At 42.3% G+C, this 20,780-nt stretch overlaps 1 protein-coding gene across 7 annotated transcripts in view; it reads right to left on the bottom strand.

The window, feature by feature from the left end:
* Positions 1 to 20,780, bottom strand: part of neo1a (neogenin 1a) — a 444,233-nt gene that overhangs the window by 11,194 nt on the left and 412,259 nt on the right. For 3 of the 7 annotated variants that reach the window (XM_060940914.1, XM_060940915.1, XM_060940920.1), the window contains exons 17-27: positions 17,894 to 18,126; positions 17,484 to 17,622; positions 17,234 to 17,341; positions 16,945 to 17,139; positions 14,036 to 14,068; positions 13,640 to 13,693; positions 11,668 to 11,803; positions 11,297 to 11,532; positions 10,833 to 10,925; positions 10,377 to 10,535; positions 2,912 to 3,163 (exon numbers count right to left, since the gene is read on the bottom strand). In XM_060940914.1, coding sequence (XP_060796897.1) covers positions 2,912 to 3,163; positions 10,377 to 10,535; positions 10,833 to 10,925; positions 11,297 to 11,532; positions 11,668 to 11,803; positions 13,640 to 13,693; positions 14,036 to 14,068; positions 16,945 to 17,139; positions 17,234 to 17,341; positions 17,484 to 17,622; positions 17,894 to 18,126 — 1,638 coding nt within the window. The remainder of the gene's footprint in view (positions 1 to 2,911; positions 3,164 to 10,376; positions 10,536 to 10,832; positions 10,926 to 11,296; positions 11,533 to 11,667; positions 11,804 to 13,639; positions 13,694 to 14,035; positions 14,069 to 16,944; positions 17,140 to 17,233; positions 17,342 to 17,483; positions 17,623 to 17,893; positions 18,127 to 20,780) is intronic. The other 4 variants (XM_060940916.1, XM_060940919.1, XM_060940917.1 and 1 more) reach the window with 4 other exon arrangements.

Below are 20,780 nucleotides of genomic sequence, written 5' to 3'. Positions count from 1 at the left end.
TATGTCTCTGTCTCATCCAGCTTAAGCCAAATGTAGGCTAATTCTATTACAACCTTCATTAAATAAGACAAGAAATAATTCAAAACAATTATTATTTCAAATGTTGGCGATTTGGATTCTCAGTATGTCTTCCCATCTACACAAACAGAAAAAGTGCCAAAAATGAAAGATAATTTGTTTAGTGTGTTACCAAAGGCTAGTCAGGCCCTATAGAGGGCTACCGCATGACGTCACCGCGCCGCGAGATTTTGTTAGGCGCCATATTGGAAGACCAAGTACACATCTATGCAAGTACATACATACATAAAACAAACTACACCTGAAATGTAGCCAGGGCCGGTTCTGCCCTAATCTGGACCCGGGTGCAACATCGCGCAACCTTTTTGTTCTGCTACCAACGAACTAACTCGTCAGGTCTCGTCTCTCGAGTCCGTGATGATTCCCGTGGGAAGGGCAACAATTGATACATTTTTACAAACAGCCAATAGGGAGGTTGCATCGTTCAGGCTCTTCTTTGCTCAGACACTCAGTAATGGAGACGTGATAGTAGTCCACCCTCCCGCTCTCTCCATTCAGTCAGCGAACGTCACACAGGAAGTGAACCCCAGCGGGTCATAGAAACTTGCGCAGGAGAAGAATGACTTTTTATTTGTAGGCTACGGAAACTTTGAGGAACGAAATAAAAACCGGTATTAACCGGTTACCATTATTTTTAATAAGCGTTTCTGTTCCGGAACATAAAAAATAATAAAGTTTCTGGTTTCGTTTCTGTTCCATGTGAAATAGAAAAAGTTCCCGGTTTTCGTTTTCGTTCCTTGAACCGGTTCAAAGCCCTGGTTTTTAGCCGTGTTGAATTTAGTTCGTTTGGTTCACGGCAGGCGTCGCTTATCCGCGCGATCTTCACGAGACTTGTGCGAGACTTCGAAACGTCAAGTATCAGCCAGGTGTCAGTGCCGCCATTTTGAAAACTGTTTTCCAAACAAAATATTGCACAAAATCAGTTTAAATAACGATTACTGCCTACTTTTTTCAAACTTTCCTGATTGCTATCAAAACAAACAAAACTTCCGGCTTGATTCCGTCAGCATTCGAAAGAGGGCGCGTGCGTTTTTTGACGACATTGGCAGATGTTGGTCGCTTTGATTTCCGCTGTACGTTTTACTTCCGTCCTACGATGTCTCGCACAGGTCTCAACGAATCTCGTTTACGGCCATTACTTTGACATATGGACTGATATATTACAGAGCATATTTCAAACACTCATAACTTGCTATAGCAGCGACAAAATAGCGATCAAAAATACATTCTGATATTTAATACAATGAGAGAAATAGAATTTTGATAATAAAAAAATTTGCCTTCAGTTCTCCTTTAATACATATATGTTATTTACCAGCTGGGAGGTCCATATCGTGAAATACCGTGACTGAGGTCTTGAAAGTACTGAGCGAGGCCCTCTGGGCCGAGGTCAGTATTCAAGGCCGAGGTCACGGTATTTCACCATACGGACCGACCTTAAGCTGGTAAATAATATATTAATTTTTTTCTTTACCAAATTCTAACAGAAAACTTCTTCCTCAGGGTAGTAAAACTCGCTTTCGCTGTGAACACTGTCGTTATCGCTATCCATGCTGTAAAATTTATGCTATTATCCTGAGAAATGCTGGCAAAAATTTATAAGGTTTTTGCTAAAAATCTTATAAATAAATCTTATAAAAAAGATAAATGTTGACAAAAATTGCTACCATGTTTGTTGTTCTTGTTGTGAACGAGCGAGTCGCCAGAGGTCCGTAACCGAGATCCGTAACTTTCATTCAGGTTCTTTCTACTTTCTTCTTCTTATTATTCTAACTTTTTTAGGACGCTATTTTCCATTCACTTTTCAACCAATCATCACTAAATTTCACATGAAGTATACCTCTGGGCTGAATTACGTTGCTATGACTTTTGGTGCTGATCCGGATCACCAAACCAGAACGACCCATGAAAAATGGGCTTTTTTTTTTTCAATCGCTCTGTCAATTTTTATGATTTTTTCAACCAGTTTTTTTTTTTAAAATTTTGTTCAGGGCGACAGGGCACAACTTTTCCTCACTAAGCGTTATCCTCTATCTCTTACTGTTCCGGATCTATAGGGTACTGTCACACCCGCGCACGTTGGCTGACTCTGGCGCGCACTCTGGATGGGACGGCACGCACTGCAAACTGATTCACGTGCGTGCGCCACTAATGACTCACACCAGCACTGCATTAAGGTGCAATCAGCGCGCATATACAAGGACGCCAAAGACTAACTCAGGTTGTGAAGTACTGAGTTGTTTAGACACATTACCGAGCCGTGCGTTGTTTTGATTTCCTGGTTTCCGAATTCCTAGATCCTGCTCCTGGTCCTCTGATTCCACCTTTGTCTGTGCCTACGATATTCTGTTTGTGCCTCGCCCGACCTACTGCTTGTTTATCGTTTCTGATTTATGCCTGGCGATTTGGACTGTTTGCCTGACTGCACTTTTCTTGATAAATATCTTCTGCACATACATTCATCTCCACCCATCCCTGACAGGTACGGTGACCAGATGTCCTGCTTTGTAACAGCTAGCGCAAATTACTGTGACTTTAGTCACAGTCTCTATCTAGTATTTAATTCCAATTATTTGCTTTAAAACAGGATCCTGTTGGCCAGGCAGTATTTTGGACTTTAGTTCAAAACAAGGAACAGAATTGGAAAAATACATAAACCTGGCAACCCTGGCCAAACATTACGTCGATATGTTGTTTGATATAATAAACACCTGAAATTTTATTTCCTTTGTGTCGTTACAAACTGCATAAATATACAACTGCACACTATGAAATGCCTGTAACGCCTCATTCCGCATCATCAATCGCAAATAAAACAAACACACACTCGCACCTGTCTGAGAGAGCAAGGGTGTGCTGGGCAGAGCAACGCCCTCGTAGGTGGAGCCATGGGCGGGCACGGAGGGCACAGCGAAGCTCTTGAGAGGATGGGTGGGGCGCACGTGTGCTGTTGGGGGGTTGTAGCTGGGCTCGTCCTCAGCCGCTGAGCTGTGATAACTGACGTCGGTCTCCGAGTGCTCGATGGGGCAGGAGGGCTGAGCTGAAGCAGGCAGCAGGTCTGTAGTGGGAGTGTTTCTCACGGACTCTGCAATCACAGTCACAATCACATCACACTCCTAATGCACACGTTTGCTAACAGGAAAGAGCCTGTTATTACAGTATGGATGACAACCTGGATGGAATTTGACGGAAATGTGACCATATATGGAATGGAGCAAGAGATTATAAGAAAGTATGCATGTATGTATGTGTACACACACCGATCAGCCATAACATTAAAACCACTGACAGGTGAAGTGAATAACATTTGATTATCTCATTACGACGGCACCGGTCAAGGGATGGGATATATTAAGCCTCGGTCACAACCGGCCGTACGTGCTCCTACGAGCGGTCTACGTGCAAAAAACGCAAGAAACGCACGGAGGGCGCGCGTGCGACGTGCTGATTTTCGAGCCGTAGACCGGCCGCAGAGGTTCTTTGTCATGTCAAACAAACTCTACGGGTGCTTACATTTTTTCAGGTTGCAAGACAAACTTACGGCCAATGTGCGTCTTTCTCCATGAACAAAAAAAACGCAGCGATTTGGGAAACGCCAAAAATCGCACAGCCAAAAAATCGTACGTCCGGTTGTGACCTAGGCTTTAGGCAGCAAGAGAACAGTCAGTTCTTGAAGTCGATGTGTTGAAAGCAGGAAAAATGGGCAAACGTAAGGATCTGAGCGACTTTGACAATTGTGATGGCTAGATGACTGGGTCTGAGCATCTCCAAAACGGTACATCTTGTTGGGTTAGGACCTACCAAAAGTGGTCCAAGGAAGAACAACCGGTGAACCGGTGACAGGGTCATGGGTGTCAAAGACTCATTGATTCAAATCAGGCACGAAGTCTAGCCCATATGGTCCAATCCCAGAGAAGAGCCGCTGTAGCACAAACTGGTGAAAAAGTCAATGCTGGCTAAAACAGAAAGGTGTCAGCATTAACTTTTTCATCAGTTTGTTCTACAGTAGCTCTTCTGGATTGGACCATATACACTAGCCTTCGTGAACCATGCGAATCAATGAGTCTTCAACACCCATGACCCTGTCCGCTGGTTCACTGGTTCTCCTTCCTTGGTCCAATTTGGCCCTTAAAGGAGTACGTCAGTCCCTAGAGTTGGATGAGTGAGCCAAAGCGTTTTGTAGCCGACCCAGCCATTGTCCTGATCTAGAAACGCCCCGGTTAGCTTTAGCTTAGCGTAGTCGCTGTAATCCGGCGTGTCCAGCTAGCATTGTCGTTGCAAAAGTGAATCAAATAACTCAAGATTTTTTATAATTATTTCTCATGACCTGTACATTCACATCGAGTACACATATCAATGCAAATTAACACGAAGGGATTTACTAGACCAATTTATATCTGGAACTATTTTCGGCCACAGCACAGGCAAAGCACCGCTGCAGGCGCAAAGACACCACGCAGCACCACAACTTCCGTCAATACACCAGTGTTACCAGCATGTAGTTGCGGTAAGAGGAGAAGAGGAGTTGTAGTAAGGTTGTTACGTAAGTAGTTTGAAGTTAGTTTCACATCTACTGAGGAAAAATGGTTATTTGCTGTGTGAAGGGCTGCAATAACAAGCAGAGGACGTACACGAACATAATGTTTCACAGAATTCCAAAACCAGTGGAACGAAGAAATCTTTGGCTTGCAGCCCTCGGCATTCCTGCAACAACACCAGTGGATAAAATCAATCAATATCGTGTTTGCGATGAGCATTTCAAACCGGAGGACTACGAAACAAAAATGCAGTATGCTACGAGAAAGGTGTTGCTACATCTGAAGGATACGGCCGTTCCATCCATTTTCAGTACAGAGGCAGAACAGAGTTCATCATCCATGCCTGTAAGTATAATTTCTATCCCTCCTTCCTTGGGTTATACATTGCTAACGTTATAACCGAAACTTCCCGTTAGTCCGACTCACATTGTCGCTTCCAGTTTTATTGTATAACTTCATCACCGTTTCACCCTATTGACAATACAACGAGTTTACCTTTTACCGTTACCTGTGGCATGAAATAATTGTGGGGCTTCAGTGAACTCAGGTTCGAAAAGGTAGGGTCTTGGATCTTGGTAGTCGAAGTCATCATCTTCGTCTGTCGTGTAGTCTTCCATATTCATCGCCATTACAACTCGAGAAAGCACACCTGTCAGCGTCAGCCTAGTAGCAGAGAACTTAGTAGTCACGCTGGTGTATTGACGGAAGTTGAGGGTTTTCAGGTGCTGCGTGGCGTCTTTGCGCCTGCAGCGGTGCTTTGCCTGTGCTGTGGCCGAAAATAGTTCCAGATATAAATTGGTCTAGTAAATCCCTTCGTGGTAATTTGCATTGATATGTGTACTCGATGTGAATGTACAGGTCATGAGAAATAATTATAAAAAATCTTGAGTTATTTGATTCACTTTTGCAACGACAATGCTAGCTGGACACGCCGGATTACAGCGACTACGCTAAGCTAAAGCTAACCTGGGCGTTTCTAGATCAGGACAATGGCTGGGTCGGCTACAAAACGCTTTGGCTAACTCATCCAACTCTAGGGACTGCAGGGACTGACTCAATTTCACCTGGGGGTGGCGTACTCCTTTAAGTCGCTCAGATCCTTACGCTTGCCCATTTTTCCAGCTTCCAACACATCAACTTCAAGAACTGACTGATCTCTTGCTGCCTAATACAGTATATCCCACCCCTTTGACAGATGTGACTGATTATTTCATTACAATGTTATTCACGTCACCTGTCAGTAGTTTTAATGTTACGGCTGTTTGGTGTATACTGAGGGTTCAGAAAAAAGCTTTTAATGCAGTTACACTGTAAAGCAATGCAAATAAAAGTCTAAATTAGTGCATATTTTGCTTACACAGCCTCAGACAATATCTCTGACCATCCTGTTGCCTTTACCAATATTCTTGATGCTAATTATTCAGTGTTGAAATCAGCACACGTGAACAGTACGCATGGGAGATGTAGCAAAGACTGCAAAACATCTTCACAATACAATATACATACCACAATATGATACAGGAAGCTCACACAGAGCTTCCTAAGGTTTTGCTAATGAAGTGACTATAAAGGTGAGTATCGTTGACTTGCAAGTGACGTCAAAGCAAAATAGAAACCCGGATGTCGGCCATGTTGGTGGATATACAAACGCGGGATGAAGCGACATTCCATACAAAACATAGTCAGGCATGCGCAACTCTCGTTTTTCCGCTGCGTTAAGCGTTCTTTTAGCTCTGCCGTATCTTTGTGCTGTATATGGTCGTGGTCACAACAGTACTCGTGACCGTGGCGCGTTCCGATTATTTAGAATTCCATCCGTGATTCGGAAAGAGGGCGAGGAAACTCTGAGGCTTAGTACGGAGAGGAGACGAGCACGGCTGAACAACATCGGCAGGGCTGATCTAACAGAGGCGAAAACCAAAACAGCTCGTGTTTGCAGTGATCATTTTATCTCAGGTGAGATTCAAAAGCTCTCTCGATAATATCATGGAAGAATTTTATTTCGTGTTGCTAGAATTTTGCTATAAAATGGGCGTTCTCTCGTCGTGCTTCACTCGGTCGTCGTTATCATTTGAACACGTGTATTGCTGGGTTTCAGTCACGTGACTTTTCTTAGCAGTTTTACCGGAAGTGAAATAGCTGGTGGTTTAAACGGCTGCCGTAGCGCAAACAACTAGCGATAACTTATCAGAGTACGCTCGTAATCTAGAAGCCACTGCTGGCTTTAGATATATTCAGAAGATTGCTATGTGCAATGGAATCGACCACTACAGTCTGGGAAAGAAGGATTTGTCATACGATCTCGAAAACTAGCCTTCAGTCGAGTTCCCCGACATCTCGAACTATCTGGTGTTGCAGATGTCCTTCTACACCGCAAAACAGATGAAAGCGTGGAAGAGTATGGAGGCTTACAACTTTTTTGTATGTGGCTGGGTAAAGGACCTCGCTATCAAGCCGCTGCCGAATGAATCCTGGATTGTTTTTGCCCGTGTAAGTATGTTTCTTTTTAAGCTTTTCGTTCGCATCTTTACAACGAAGCGCTGCAAGTTGAAGTGTAAACAAACAACAGTTGGCTTGATTCTCACTTGTGTTGGCTCTTATCTCTCAGCTAAATCATTCACAAAGCTCATCAGAAACCCCTTTAAAGACCTGGATCTTAGTTCAACAAGACGGAGAAGTGATCACGGCGCATTGTAACTGTACGGCTGGGGAAGAATTTTGTCGCGACCTCCATGCAGACGGATTTTATGAGGAGGAAACAAAGGAACAGCTGGGGACTTTAGCGCTTCGGGACTAAAAGAAAGTAGTGTAAAATAACGACACATAGCAAGAAAAGTACTTGGAAAACACTAAGGCCATAGCTGAGAGGGAGAGACAAACCTTTCACCAAGTGATCACTGCAAACTCGAGCACGCTTCGACTCGGCTCCCTTCGATTTCAGTCAAAGGTTCAAAAGCCACCTTTCTCGACGTCTTTTTGTGAAATCCTGTGTTCGTTCACCTTTTTTATTAGTTCACAGGGAACCCTGAAGAAACTTTTATCAGTTTCACAGTTTGATCGATTCGAACAACCTAAAACAACGCAAGCGTAAGGCATTTTTCATGCCAGCAATGCACCTTCTCCGTACAAACGCTTTGTCAACTGAGCTTTGGTAGACCACCAGCTAAAGTTTTGAATAGCTAATGAGGCGGATGTGATGTCACATGAAACCCAGCAACTGGTGTTTCACTTCTAGGAGCGCCAGCAAAATTGTACCTGAAATAAATTGAAATGTGATTTGTGAGCCATAAAGCTAGAGACTTGTCAAAATGTCAGAGTTTGTCTGTTGTTTACACATAGAAGTAAACTAAATGCAAAAGAAGCCCTAACTTAACTTTGCAAGTACAACTGCTTTGTCATCGTTGACTGGTTTAATTAATAACCCATCCAGACACAAAGAAGTTATCGGCTTCCATGGACTTATAAGCCTTCACTTGAGATTTGTCAACCCACAAAATCAGCCAAACTGGATAGAACGCGATATCTGGGTACTTGATGGTCAGTAGAAGCGTCTCATCTTCAGAAAAATCCGACTTTTTAAAATAATATAGGTCAAAACCACACATCGATCTTCTCTTTGTATCAAATCTTCGCTCGAGCGTTCAAATCGTGATAATACTGAGAAAATTCAACATTGTTTACAGACACGTTTTCAGCAGCTGCCGTCCTAGTTACTTTGTATATTCACCATCAAAAAAAAACAACCACCAAAACACTAACGTTACATTTTTTAAAAATAAAAAATATGCTTTTACTTAATGCATAGCAAAATAACAATAATTTAACATTATTAATTCAACTGATTCCTGGTTGTTTGAAGTGATTTAAAAAAAAGTAATGAAAACATCTCAATATGTACAGTGATGCTTGAAAGTTTGTGAGCCGCTTAGAATTTTCTAGATTTCTGCATAAATATGACCTAAAACATCATCAGATTTTCACCCAAGTCCTAAAAGTAGATAAAGAGAACCCAGTTAAACAAATGAGACAAAAATATTATACTTGGTCATTTATTTATTGAGGAAAATGATCCAATATTACATATCTGTGAGTGGCAAAAGTATGTGAACCTCTAGGATTAGCAGTTAATTTGAAGGTGAAATTAGAGTCAGGTGATTTCAATCAATGGGATGACAATCAGGTGTGAGTGGGCACCCTGTTTCATTTAAAGAACAGGGATCTATCAAAGTCTGATCTTCACAACACATTTTTGGAAGTGTATCATGGCACGAACAAAGGAGATTTCTGAGGACCTCAGAAAAAGTGTTGTTGTTGCTCATCACGTTGGAAAAGGTTACAAAACCATCTCTAAAGAGTTTGGACTCCAACAATGCACAGTCAGACAGATTGTGTAGAAATGGAGGAAATTCAAGACCATTGTTACCCTCCCCAGGAGTGGTCGACCAACAAAGATCACTCCAAGAGCAAGACGTGTAATAGTCGGCGAGGTCACAAAGGACCCCAGGGTAACTTCTAAACAACTGAAGGCCTCTCTCACATTGGCTAATGTTGATGTTCATGAGTCCACCATCAGGAGAACACTGAACAACAATGGTGTGCATGGCAGGGTTGCAAGGAGAAAGCCACTGCTCTCCAAAAAGAACGTTGCTGCTCGTCTGCAGTTTGCTGAAGATCACGTGGACAAGCCAGAAGGCTATTGGAAAAATGTTTTGTGGACAGATGAGACCAAAATAGAACTTTTTGGTTTAAATGAGAAGTGTTCTGTTTGGAGAAAGGAAAACACTGCATTCCAGCATAAGAACCTTATCCCATCTGTGAAACATGGTGGTGGTAGTATCATGGTTTGGACCTGTTTTGCTGCATCTGGGCCAGGACAGCTTGCCATCATTGATGGAACAATGAATTCTGAATTATACCAGTGAATTCTAAAGGAAAATGTCAGGACATCTGTCCATGAACTGAATCTCAAGAGAAGGTGGGTCATGCAGCAAGACAACAACCCTAAGCACACAAGTCGTTCTACCAAAGAATGGTTAAAGAAGAATAAAGTTAATGTTTTGGAACGGCCAAGTCAAAGTCCTGACCTTAATCCAATCAAAATGTTGTGGAAGGACCTGAAGCGAGCAGTTCATGTGAGGAAACTCACCAACATCCCAGAGCTGAAGCTGTTCTGTACGGAGGAATGGGCTAAAATTCCTCCAAGCCGGTGTGCAGGACTGATCAACAGTTACCGGAAACGTCTAGTTGCAGTTATTGCTGCACAAGGGGGTCACACCAGATACTGAAAGCAAAGCTTCACATACTTTTGCCACTCACAGATATGTAATACTGGATCATTTTCCTCAATAAATAAATGACCGAGTATAATATTTTTGTCTCATTTGTTTAACTGGGTTCTCTTTATCTACTTTTAGGACTTGGGTGAAAATCTGATGATGTTTTAGGTCATATTTATGCAGAAATATAGAAAATTCTAAAGGGTTCACAACCTTTCAAGCACCACTGTACAATATCTCAGAAAGTTGTACTGTGACATCGTTTATCATGATAATACCATATAGTCGTATTGGCCAGCCCTAGAGAGCAGTACGTCTTACCCATTAAACTAACTTATACAGCATAACTGCATTAAGATCTGCTACTTTTTCAAGACTTTTTCTGAACCCAGTCAAAAGCACCAGAGTGTAAGAAAAGACGGCACAACCTGCGCCTGCATGGACGTAGCGTCTTTTCTACGCTCTGCAGGGGCTACTGGCTCACCTGGCGACTCGGCCCTGTCTAGATAAGAGATGGAGGAGGTGAGGGCCCGCGGGCTGTTCGTGTGTTGCAGATAGTTGTGGGTCGGCGAGGCCAGGCTGCTCAGGTGATAATGGTGGTGATGGTTATCAAGGGAATGGATGGGGTGAGCACTAATCACGGCTGCGGATGGACACAAATAACAGAGGCTACGTTTTTACACTGACACACGCACACATACAGCCATGAATGCATGGGGAGAACTGTGAACTGTTTCTATATGATACACAGCACATGCAAACAGAACCACGCTGACCAAAAAGACGTGTTTTAGCTTGTGCAAATATCAAGATTTTCTTCATCAAGCATGAAGACGATTCTACATAATTAGTTCTGGATTAATAAGCCCTTTAAAGTCTAGTATGCTGAAAAAAAAAACCCCACAAGGGTTCCCAAGGAGGAGGGATCAGGAGCACTTACGCTGAGGGGGCTGAGCATCAAAGGGCATCATCATTTTAGGCCTCATTCCCCGACGACCTGCCAGTGTAGACATGCTGTCCTCTGACTCATGGCCTGCAAACCACAGAGTGACCAAGCCTTTGAGAAAGAGAGCCAAGCTTGTCCAGGCATCACCACAGCCTGGTTGCTAATTCCCCAGGTTTATTTAACAAGCTGCTTTTTCCCCTCCACTAGGGGGCACTAAATAACCATTTACTAATCTCTTTAAAAAGGCGCAGACCCTAAACTGGCTGAAGGGTGTTTTGGTTTTTTTTTTTAAGGAAAAAAAACCAAAACATACAACAAAAAAACAACAAACCCCCCACCTCACTGGCAACACACAAAGCACATTTAGGCAGGTTTTCAGATACAGAAAAGCAAAATGGTAGAAGCAGTGAATGAAGCAGGACCACATGGCTGGACATGGGCTCGAATCGAGGTCTCACCACGGTAAGAATTCCGTCTCTGGAGGATCGGGTCCATGGTGCCATCTACAGGCGTGATCTCCTGGGAGGAACGTGGAATCGGGGTGTCCGTCATGACCGGATTGGGCTCAGGTGACTTATCGATGGGTTTGAGCTCCAAGCGCTCGTGGTGGATCCAAAGATCAGGTGGTTTGAGGTCTTTAGAGTTGCCTTTGTACTTGTGCGAGCCATTGCTGGACTTGCAGGCTGCCCGTTTCCTGGAGATAAAACCAATCATTTAGCAGTCAAAGGCCAAAACGTGCCTCCTGCAGCACGGATTGTGGAGCTGAGGAAAGAACCCGGACCTAACACACACCCTTGTAGATTGCCATGACCTCGAGTCTTGTACTTACTTTTTTTGCTGCGAGGCAGAGCGGCGCGAGCACAAGAAGGCTCCCACCACCAAGCCGATGATGATGAAGCCTCCCACGGACACGATGATGACAATCACCAGGATGTGGTTTTCACTACCAGGCATCCCTGATTTCCCTTAAATACATCGCAATTACTGCAGTTAGCACACTGTAGTCTTTCACAGAGACTTTATACATCAACTATATACATGTGTACTTGTAAAAAAATAAAATAAAATAATAAACATCAATAAAAATAAAAGGTTATTTCTTGAATTATGGATGCAGTCCAGTCTGAAGTGATCCTAACTGCTCGATTGCCTCTACAGATTACACGCTTCACAGTGGAGGGGTGTGAAATAAAAGCCATTTGGAGTGAAATTCAACAACGTTTCGAACCTGAAGCTAGATTGTTTGCTAATAGCTAAATAATGTAGAGTATGAATACAGGTTGAATACAGGTACCTCCGCCAAGCCACATTCAGATTTGTGTCAAAATCTAATCAACTGTTCCTTTGCCCATGCCTCAAAATTACATCAAAATCCGTTCACTATTTTTTGAGTTACGTTGGGAAAAGACAAACAAATGGAGGCAAAAACATAACCTCCACCAACAAAGTTGGCGTGTCAGAGCTTTTTCACAGATTTTCCCATCATAGTATACACACACACAGGCTACATGCCGAGTTGGCAACAAAAGCTTGGAACCTACACCAGCCCGCTTACCTACTACAGCACTACTTTTGACTGGTTTATTCCATTTGATCATAAAATAATAATCAGTACCATAAATTGAACAATACAGAGTACTTTCCGCACCTAAATCTCTCCTATTCTCCTCTGAAAAGGAGTAATAACTATAGAAATAGGAAGATATTGTAAAATATAGGTCGAGACTATCCTGGTACTCGACCCAGAAGTGAAAATAAAGGCTTTTGCTGTGTGCACTGACTGCCATTTGCAACCAAACATAAAACTATGGTCTAGGCGCTGGTCGCTAGATGGCGCTGTTACGTGATTTGACCTCAATTCTGTTCCTGGCATCCTGGAATTGGAAAATGAAGAGGTGTGCTATGAAGTGTTTTCATTTAAAATCTAATTTTGCCCTTTAAATTTCGCCCCTTGCATATTTGACAAGGTAAAAACCAGAAAATTTAATAATGTTAAATTGTCCGTAAATCAGGGCGGCATGGTGGTGTAGGTGGTTAGCACGGTCACCTCGCAGCAAGGTGGTCCCAGGTTCGAGCCCAGGAGCTGGCGAGGGCCTTTCTGTGTGGAGTTTGCATGTTCTCCCCGTGTCCGCGTGGGTTTCCTCCGGGTGCTCCGGTTTCCCCCACAGTCCAAAGACATGCAGGTTAGGTTAATTGGTGACTCTAAATTGACCGTAGGTGTGAATGGTTGTTTATCTCTGTGTCAGCCCTGCGATAACCTGGCGACTTGTCCAGGGTGTACCCCGCCTCTTGCCCACAGTCAGCTGGGATAGGCTCCAGCTTGCCTGCGACCCTGCACAGGATAAGCGGTTACAGATAATGGATGGATGTGCATAAATCAGCTCTAGATGCCACCAGAATGCACCATTTGAAGTCTCTAATTTCAAAATTTTACAGTATCAAAATCAGTAGCACCGCTCTGAGATTTTTTCCGGGGAAAGCCCTGTTTATAAGGGAGCTCACTGTCACTGCCATTTCGTTCCACAGGAAAACCAGCACAAAGACTCTTAGGAGCAACAGTTGACTACACAGGTTCTCATGCCTGGTTCTGGAGAACCCCATGTCCTGCATATTTTACCCTAAAACATGCATGACAGGGGTTCTCATGGACCAAGATCAGGAACCTGTGCCTTAGAAATTACAAATGGCTACCCTTGGTGTTTCCCTTTTGATATTACCTTCCACAGGTCTATCACTTCATAATGAACAGCATCATTGGTTAGCAAATATCTCAGAGTACAAAGGAAATAAAGAGCCTTTACCAATACCAGGGTCTAGTATAGACGTTCCGCCTGGTTTCCCGGGTATCCCGGAAGCTGAATGAAAACCAGAGGAAAAGCAGGTGAGAAGTTTCAACACATGGGATCCAACAAATCTCTAGCTATTAATCAGAATGACCTGGTCATGACATCCTCTTCAATCCTCACAACTGTAATTCCCTTACCACGTCTCAATTACTGTATAAGATCGAAAGCGGGCAAAAAACGATCACTCTAGTTGCATACCAAGTTCGTTTCACGTGTCTCTTGCGAATAGAAAGAAAACTTGATAGGTGGTTAAGGGTAACACCTGAATCTATGCCTCAAAGTTCACGAGAGCAGGAACAAAGAGCAGAAACAACAAGCAGTTGGAGAGGTAAGGAAGGAAAGAGCAATTACCTTGGTCATTAGCCATTTTGTCAGATGATTCGGCTAGCAGGCCAGAGGAGAGAGAACACAGAACAGAAAGGTTAGAGGGAGTGCAGGGAAACAAGAAACAAGCCAGGCAGTGTGTGTGAGTTATCCCAGAGGAAAAGAGACAAGCAAAGAGAAGTAGTTTTAGATATGAGGGAAAAAAATGCTGCCCAATCGGTTAATAATCAAACATTCATACTTTCTGAATTTAAATGAAAGAAGTCAGAAAAGGGTTACGCTCTATAGAGGCTTTGCACCGTCACGTGACCCCATAGCAATGGTAACTACGCCGCCATGACAGGGGGCACGTTTGTATTGCTTCATTCAGCCGAATTAGTCGTTACTGATCCCTATGGGAAGGTTTTGCTGTGTTTTTGGATGTGCAAATTGTTTTGAACAAAACAAAGGCATTCGATTTTTTAATTTACCAAAAGTAATTCATCATCCGGGAAAAAAAAATAGAGAAATTTCTAAACGTAGAAAGAAAAACGGGGTTTAAAAAAAAAATAAATCAGTAGGACTCAGTGTTGAACGGCAGAGTTCAAAAACCCTATGGCATGCTCACTTCATTTCCATGAAGGTAAGAATCCCCTCCCTCCCAAAAAAAAAAAATCACAACTACATAACTATTGCACTCAAATCAGCATCAGGTGTTTCCCATAATGACTGGGTGCCAAGCATGCACACAACACACTCCGAAGGATCCCCGAATGTAAATGCACTTTAAGTCTCGTCGTGTGTCCAAAATCGCTCCCTCCTCACTATGTAGGGCGCTATATAGTGAGGACGCCATTTTGTAGTGCTGTCCGAAACCTTAGCGAGGATTATTTACACCCTATATAGCGCACTCAAAGTATCCCACAATGCATTACAAAAAGTAGTGGACAACAATGGTCACTAACCAAAGCAATATATCCCATCATGCATTGCGGTCGCGCTGAAAGAAATCAAATTAAAAGTCTCAAATTTGATTTAATAAAAGGCAGCGGCAAAGAAGAAAGGTACTTTGTACTGATTAATGTGGGAAATGCGCTCAGTATAATATGGATTCATCACAAATATACACGCATGTGCTTATTATTTTGAAACCCACCAGCCGACTGATCTGGCACGTTTTAATTATGCGATAGTAATGATGTAAATACCAGCGTGACGGAGTAGTGTCCGAAAGCGTTTTTTCATTTTACCAATGAGCTCACTATACAGTCCTCTATAGAGTAATTCCCTATATAGGGAGTAGTGAATGACAGAGATTTTGGACACAGGGTCGATGAAGGCGAGGCTGTGCCGAGCCGCTGTGTTGATGCTCATGTTCACTTCACTGTATGAGAATGAGCACCACGCTGCAGTTGTGAAATTATAATTTTTAAAATTCTTACCTTTGTGGAAATGAAGTGACCACACCATAGGGTTTCTGACTTCTCCGTTCGACACCGAGTCCCGCCGAATGTCTGTTTACCCCATTTTCCCTTCTATGTTTAGAAGTTTCACTGTTTTTTCCCCTGATGATGAATTACTTTTGGTAAATGAAAAAATCTGATGTCTTTGTTTCGTTCAAAACGATTTCTACATCCAAAACTGCAGCAAAACCTTCCCATACCGAGCAATAACAACTAACTCGGCTTAATGTAGCACGACAAGCGTACCCCTTCATGGCGGCGTAGTTACTGTTGCTATGGGGTTACGTGACGGTGCAAAGCCTCTATTCAGGTCAAAATAAAACTTAAAAAAAATGAATCATGCAAATCATTATAATTTCCATTTCCGTTCAAGTGAATCAGAATTTGAGGTCATTTTAGTTCGGTCACGTTTATATTCAGTTCTGTCTTATTTACATTCCCACCTGTGAACATACTCTGCTATTAGGAGGATCTACAAGTGTATGAAGGGGTTTTGTGTTTTTACTTTCATGAAAAATATTTAAAATTAAGTAAAATCTTTTACACATTAGGTCTTTTAACCCTCTGAAAAAATAGTTATGACTCGAGATTTCATACTTGTAGCTCATAGGAAAACACGGAGAAGTGTTAATTTCAGGTGTGTTCTGTATCGGCTTTCCAAGAGGTCAAAAATCATAACCGCTACGGATAAAGCGTAAATGTTGGCACCTCCTGTGTCTATATATAAAATTCAAGATGGTTCCACTAGGTCTGTCCTGCATTGTGTCCTACTGTACTAAATAGTCTAGTACGCCAAAAATAGCTAATGCTTTTTAGAAAATAATTAATTAACTAGATAGAGACGGTGACTAAAGTCACAGTAATTTGCGCTAGGTGTTACAAACTGGGACGTCTGGTCACCGTACCCTATAGATCCGGAACAGCAAGAGATAGAGAATGATGCTTAGTGAGAAAAAGTTGTGCCCTGCTTCCCTGAACAAAATAAAAATACTGATTGAATAAAAATCATGAAAATTGACAGAGTTATAAATGAAAAAAATCCCATTTTTCATGGATCATTCCGGTTTAGTGATCCAGACCACCACCAAAAATCGTAGCAACATAATTCAGCCCAGAGGTATTCTTCATGTGAAATTTAGTGATTAGTTGAAAACTGAGGGAGAAATAATGTCTGAAAAAAATGTTAGGATGATAATAATAATAAGAAGAAGAATTATAAAGGAGAAAGATCCTGAGTGAGCGTAACAATTTGCCCCAGCACTGCTAGTGCAAATTAATTAATAAGTTAATTATTTACATTTTAATTTAGATTTTTTTTGTCTGTTTAAGTAGCATCAATATAAATGAGAATTTATTTACACTTCTTTGTATTTTATTCGCAAGCGTTCAATTAATTCTGATAATGTTCAAACAAGAAATACAGTATGTCCTGTACAATGTTGTGTAAATAAATACAGTATCCACTTCAAAACACATTCGTCCTCATAAGTATACCTTTAAGAGTGCGGAACTGGACTGCCTCAGACATGGGCCCCATGCCCTTGGAGTTGCGAGCCTGGATTTTAAAGTAGTACGTTGTGTCAAGGGTGAGCTCCTGGATCTGATGGGTGAGTCGGTTCCCCACCACTGGCTCAATCACCCAGTCGTGCACCTCAGCATTGACGTCAGTGCTGTAGTAGATAATGTAGCCTGGTGTGGGGGACAGAAAGGCATATTTACAGATTACGCTGATGAATCGCTTGCATGAAGAGAGAGGACTGTTATTATGGTTTTGCTTTAGCACCTGTAATTTTGCCGTTGGCTTCAGAAGGAGGCTGCCAGTTGACTATGATGGTGCGTGGACGACCCTCCTTACTGACCACAGTCACGTCTTTTGGGGCAGAACTGGGCGCTGAGGGAAAATCATCATGACGGAATGTATGAAAATAAAATAATTAAAATGCTGATCCATTGCATGTAGAGATCTAGTGCTAGTGTAATCTTTTACACAGTGATGAATGGATGAAACGTGCACATGCGCCTGACTGGCTTACTGGCTTCTAACGTCGTCCCATGAGCCGTCATGCTCCATGTGCTGGTTTTCCTGCCTTTCGTGACCATGACCGAGAACTCGTACAGAGTGTTGGGCTTCAGACCCATCACCACGTGACTCAGGTTGGTTGTGTTGGCCGTCTGAAAACAAGTCCAAGAGATGAGTGAAGGTACCGGAGAAGAAAAATGAATTCTGCAGTTTTGTCTTCATTCTACCCAAAAGCAAATAACTAATCATGACTGTAAATAACTATTAATGGCCAAAAATTTTGCTAAAATTCTCATGACTCCAGACCAAAATCCAAAACTGAAAACCAAGATTGTTGTACTTTTGCCAATTTTGGTAATTTTCAAACAAAAGACTTTTGGTACCCTTATACAAAACCCTTCAATGTAGACTGAAGGACTGTACCTTAAACTTGGTGTTTGCTGGTATGTTGGTCTTCCAGCGCACTGTGTAGTAGCGTGCATCTGTGATTTTCTGGTTCTTGGGCAGTGAGTTGTCGGCCCATGTGATTTTGATGGTGTCGTGGCTCAGAACCGAAGCCTGAACACCCACGGGAGGCAGCATGGGAGTGGGGTCTGGTACTGGAGTGTATGGAGGATGCAAAAGTTCGTACACATCAACATCAGGGCCTATGGGGTCTGCAAGCCGTTGACATAATGACCCATGGCAAAACAAAAAAAAACCCCAAGATCCCAAGAACAATAAAAACAGAAGATAAAAGGGAGATTGGGGTAAATCAAGGGGTCCACAATGAAGGGGGCAGGACCATGTTAATGAATTAAAATGGGGGTGTAGGTTGTCAACATGGAGGCAGGATTGGGAGGGAGAAAGAGAGAGAATATTCTGTTAGAACAGGATATCAGGAGAGGAGGTCACAGATCATAAGGGTACATCTATTTCTACAAGACTGAGGACTGGTCTGTTGAAGAGACTAGCTTAGGTGACGATCAGCTCTATTACATATTAAATATGACCTAAAACATCAGATTTTCACACAAGTCCTAAAAGTAGATAAAGAGAACCCAGTTAAACAAATGGGACAAAAATATTATACTTGATCATTTATTTATTGAGGAAAAAGATCCAATATTACATACTGTATCTGTGAATGGCAAAAGGATGTGAAGCTTTGCTTTCAGTATCTGGTGTGACCCCCTTGTGCAGCAATAACTGCAACTAAATGTTTCCAGTAACTGTTGATCAGTCCTGCACACCGGCTTGGAGGAATTTTAGCCCATTCCTCCGTACAGAACAGCTTCAACTCTAGGATGTTGGTGGGTGTAGGATGTTTGTAACCTTTTCCCTCACATGAACTGCTCGCTTCAGGTCCTTCCACAACATTTCGATTGGATTAAGATCAGGACTTTGACTTGGCCATTCCAAAACATTCACTTGATGCTTCTTTAACCATTCTTTGGTAGAACGACTTGTGTGCTTAAGGTTGCTGTCTTGCTGCATGACCCACCTTCTCTTGAGATTCAGTTCATGGACAGATGTCCTGACATTTTCCTTTAGAATTTGCTGGTATAATTCAGAACCTATTGTTCCATCAATGATGGCAAGCCGTCCTGGCCCAGATGCAGCAAAACAGGCCCAAACCATGATACTACCACCACCACGTTTCACAGGTGGGATAAAGTTCTTATGCTGGAATGCAATGTTTTCCTGTCTCCAAACAGAACACTTCTCATTTAAACCAAAATGTTCTATTTATTTTGGTCTCAGCCGTTCACAAAACATTTTTCCAATAGCCTTCTGGCTTGTCCACATGATCTTTAGCAAATTGCAGACGAGCAGCAAATGTTCTTTTTGGAGAGCAGTGGCTTTCTCCTTGCAACCCTGCCATGCACACCATTGTTGTTCAGTGTTCTCCTGATGGTGGACTCATGAACATCAACATTAGCCAATGTGAGAGAGGCCTTCACTTGTTTAGAAGTTACCCTGGGGTCCTTTGTGACCTCGCCGACTATTACACGCCTTGCTCTTGGAGTGATCTTTGTTGGTCGACCACTCCTGGGGAGGGTAACAATGGTCTTGAATTTCCTCCATTTCTACACAATCTGTCTGACTGTGGATTGGTGGAGTCCAAACTCTTTAGAGATGGTTTTGTAACCTTTTCCAACGTGATGAGCATCAACAACGCTTTTTCTGAGGTCCTCAGAAATCTCCTTTGTTCGTGCCATGATACCCTTCCACAAACATGTGTTGTGAAGATCAGACTTTGATAGATCCCTGTTCTTTAAATAAAACAGGGTGCCCACTCACACCTGATTGTCATCCCATTGATTGAAAACACCTGACTCTAATTTCACCTTCAAATTAACTGCTAATCCTAGAGGTTCACATACTTTTGCCACTCACAGATATGTAATATTGGATCATTTTCCTCAATAAATAAATGACCAAGTATAATATTTTGGTCTCATTTGTTTAACTGGGTTCTCTTCATCTACTTTTAGGACTTGTGTGAAAATCTGATGATGTTTTAGGTCATATTTATGCAGAAATCTAGAAAATTCTAAAGGGTTCACAAACTTTCAAGCACCAGGGTAATAAAAGGAGAAGGAGAATCATAAGTAAGACAGTGAAAAACACTCTTAAGAAAGACATGTCTGAATAGTTACATGAGCAAACGCAGTGCTAGGTGTTGAATAATCCGTCATCCATTTTTAAATCATTATTTCATCATTCATTTCAGCCAGTCTAAGCTGACATTTTATTCATATTGTATAGACATAAAAAGCATCACACCACTGCAGCCCATCGTCCTCCTGAGCTATGAAAACGCTGGCCTTGTCCTGCTCAAGGTTTCACTTTATTGTACTACTGCACAATAAAGAACCTTTTCCATGAAGGGAAACGGAGCGCACACAGTGACGCAAACACAATTACGAAGACAGTTGTGAGCTGGAACAAGCACACTGGAGTGTAACACGTGCACACAAGCTCTAGAGCTGTATAGTATAACTATATCTTTCCAATTCTTGTTGCTAGGTCACAGACACAGATGGTCAAACAGCAGCAGGACAATATAATCCTGTTCAAAATCGGACGCAATTAAATCAGCGGCTGTTCACCTGACAGTAAAATGCACTTTAAACCACCTGTTTTCCAAAGTACTGGCGCCAAACATTACTTGGGTTAATGTGGGGGGAAAACATTGCTGCGTGGTGATGAGAGGAAAAACAAAAACAAGTCTCTGGGCTCGAATCCTTCATGGCACAAATATACTCAGAGAGAAAAACAACGGAGCCACTTTACACAGTTCTGCACTAATGGATCACATTAATTT

The sequence above is a fragment of the Neoarius graeffei genome, chromosome 15 (genome assembly GCF_027579695.1).
Source record: "Neoarius graeffei isolate fNeoGra1 chromosome 15, fNeoGra1.pri, whole genome shotgun sequence".
Classification (NCBI taxonomy): Eukaryota; Metazoa; Chordata; class Actinopteri; order Siluriformes; family Ariidae; genus Neoarius; species Neoarius graeffei.
Note: the sequence above shows the minus strand (reverse complement) of the source record. Positions and strands in the feature narration are given on the sequence as shown.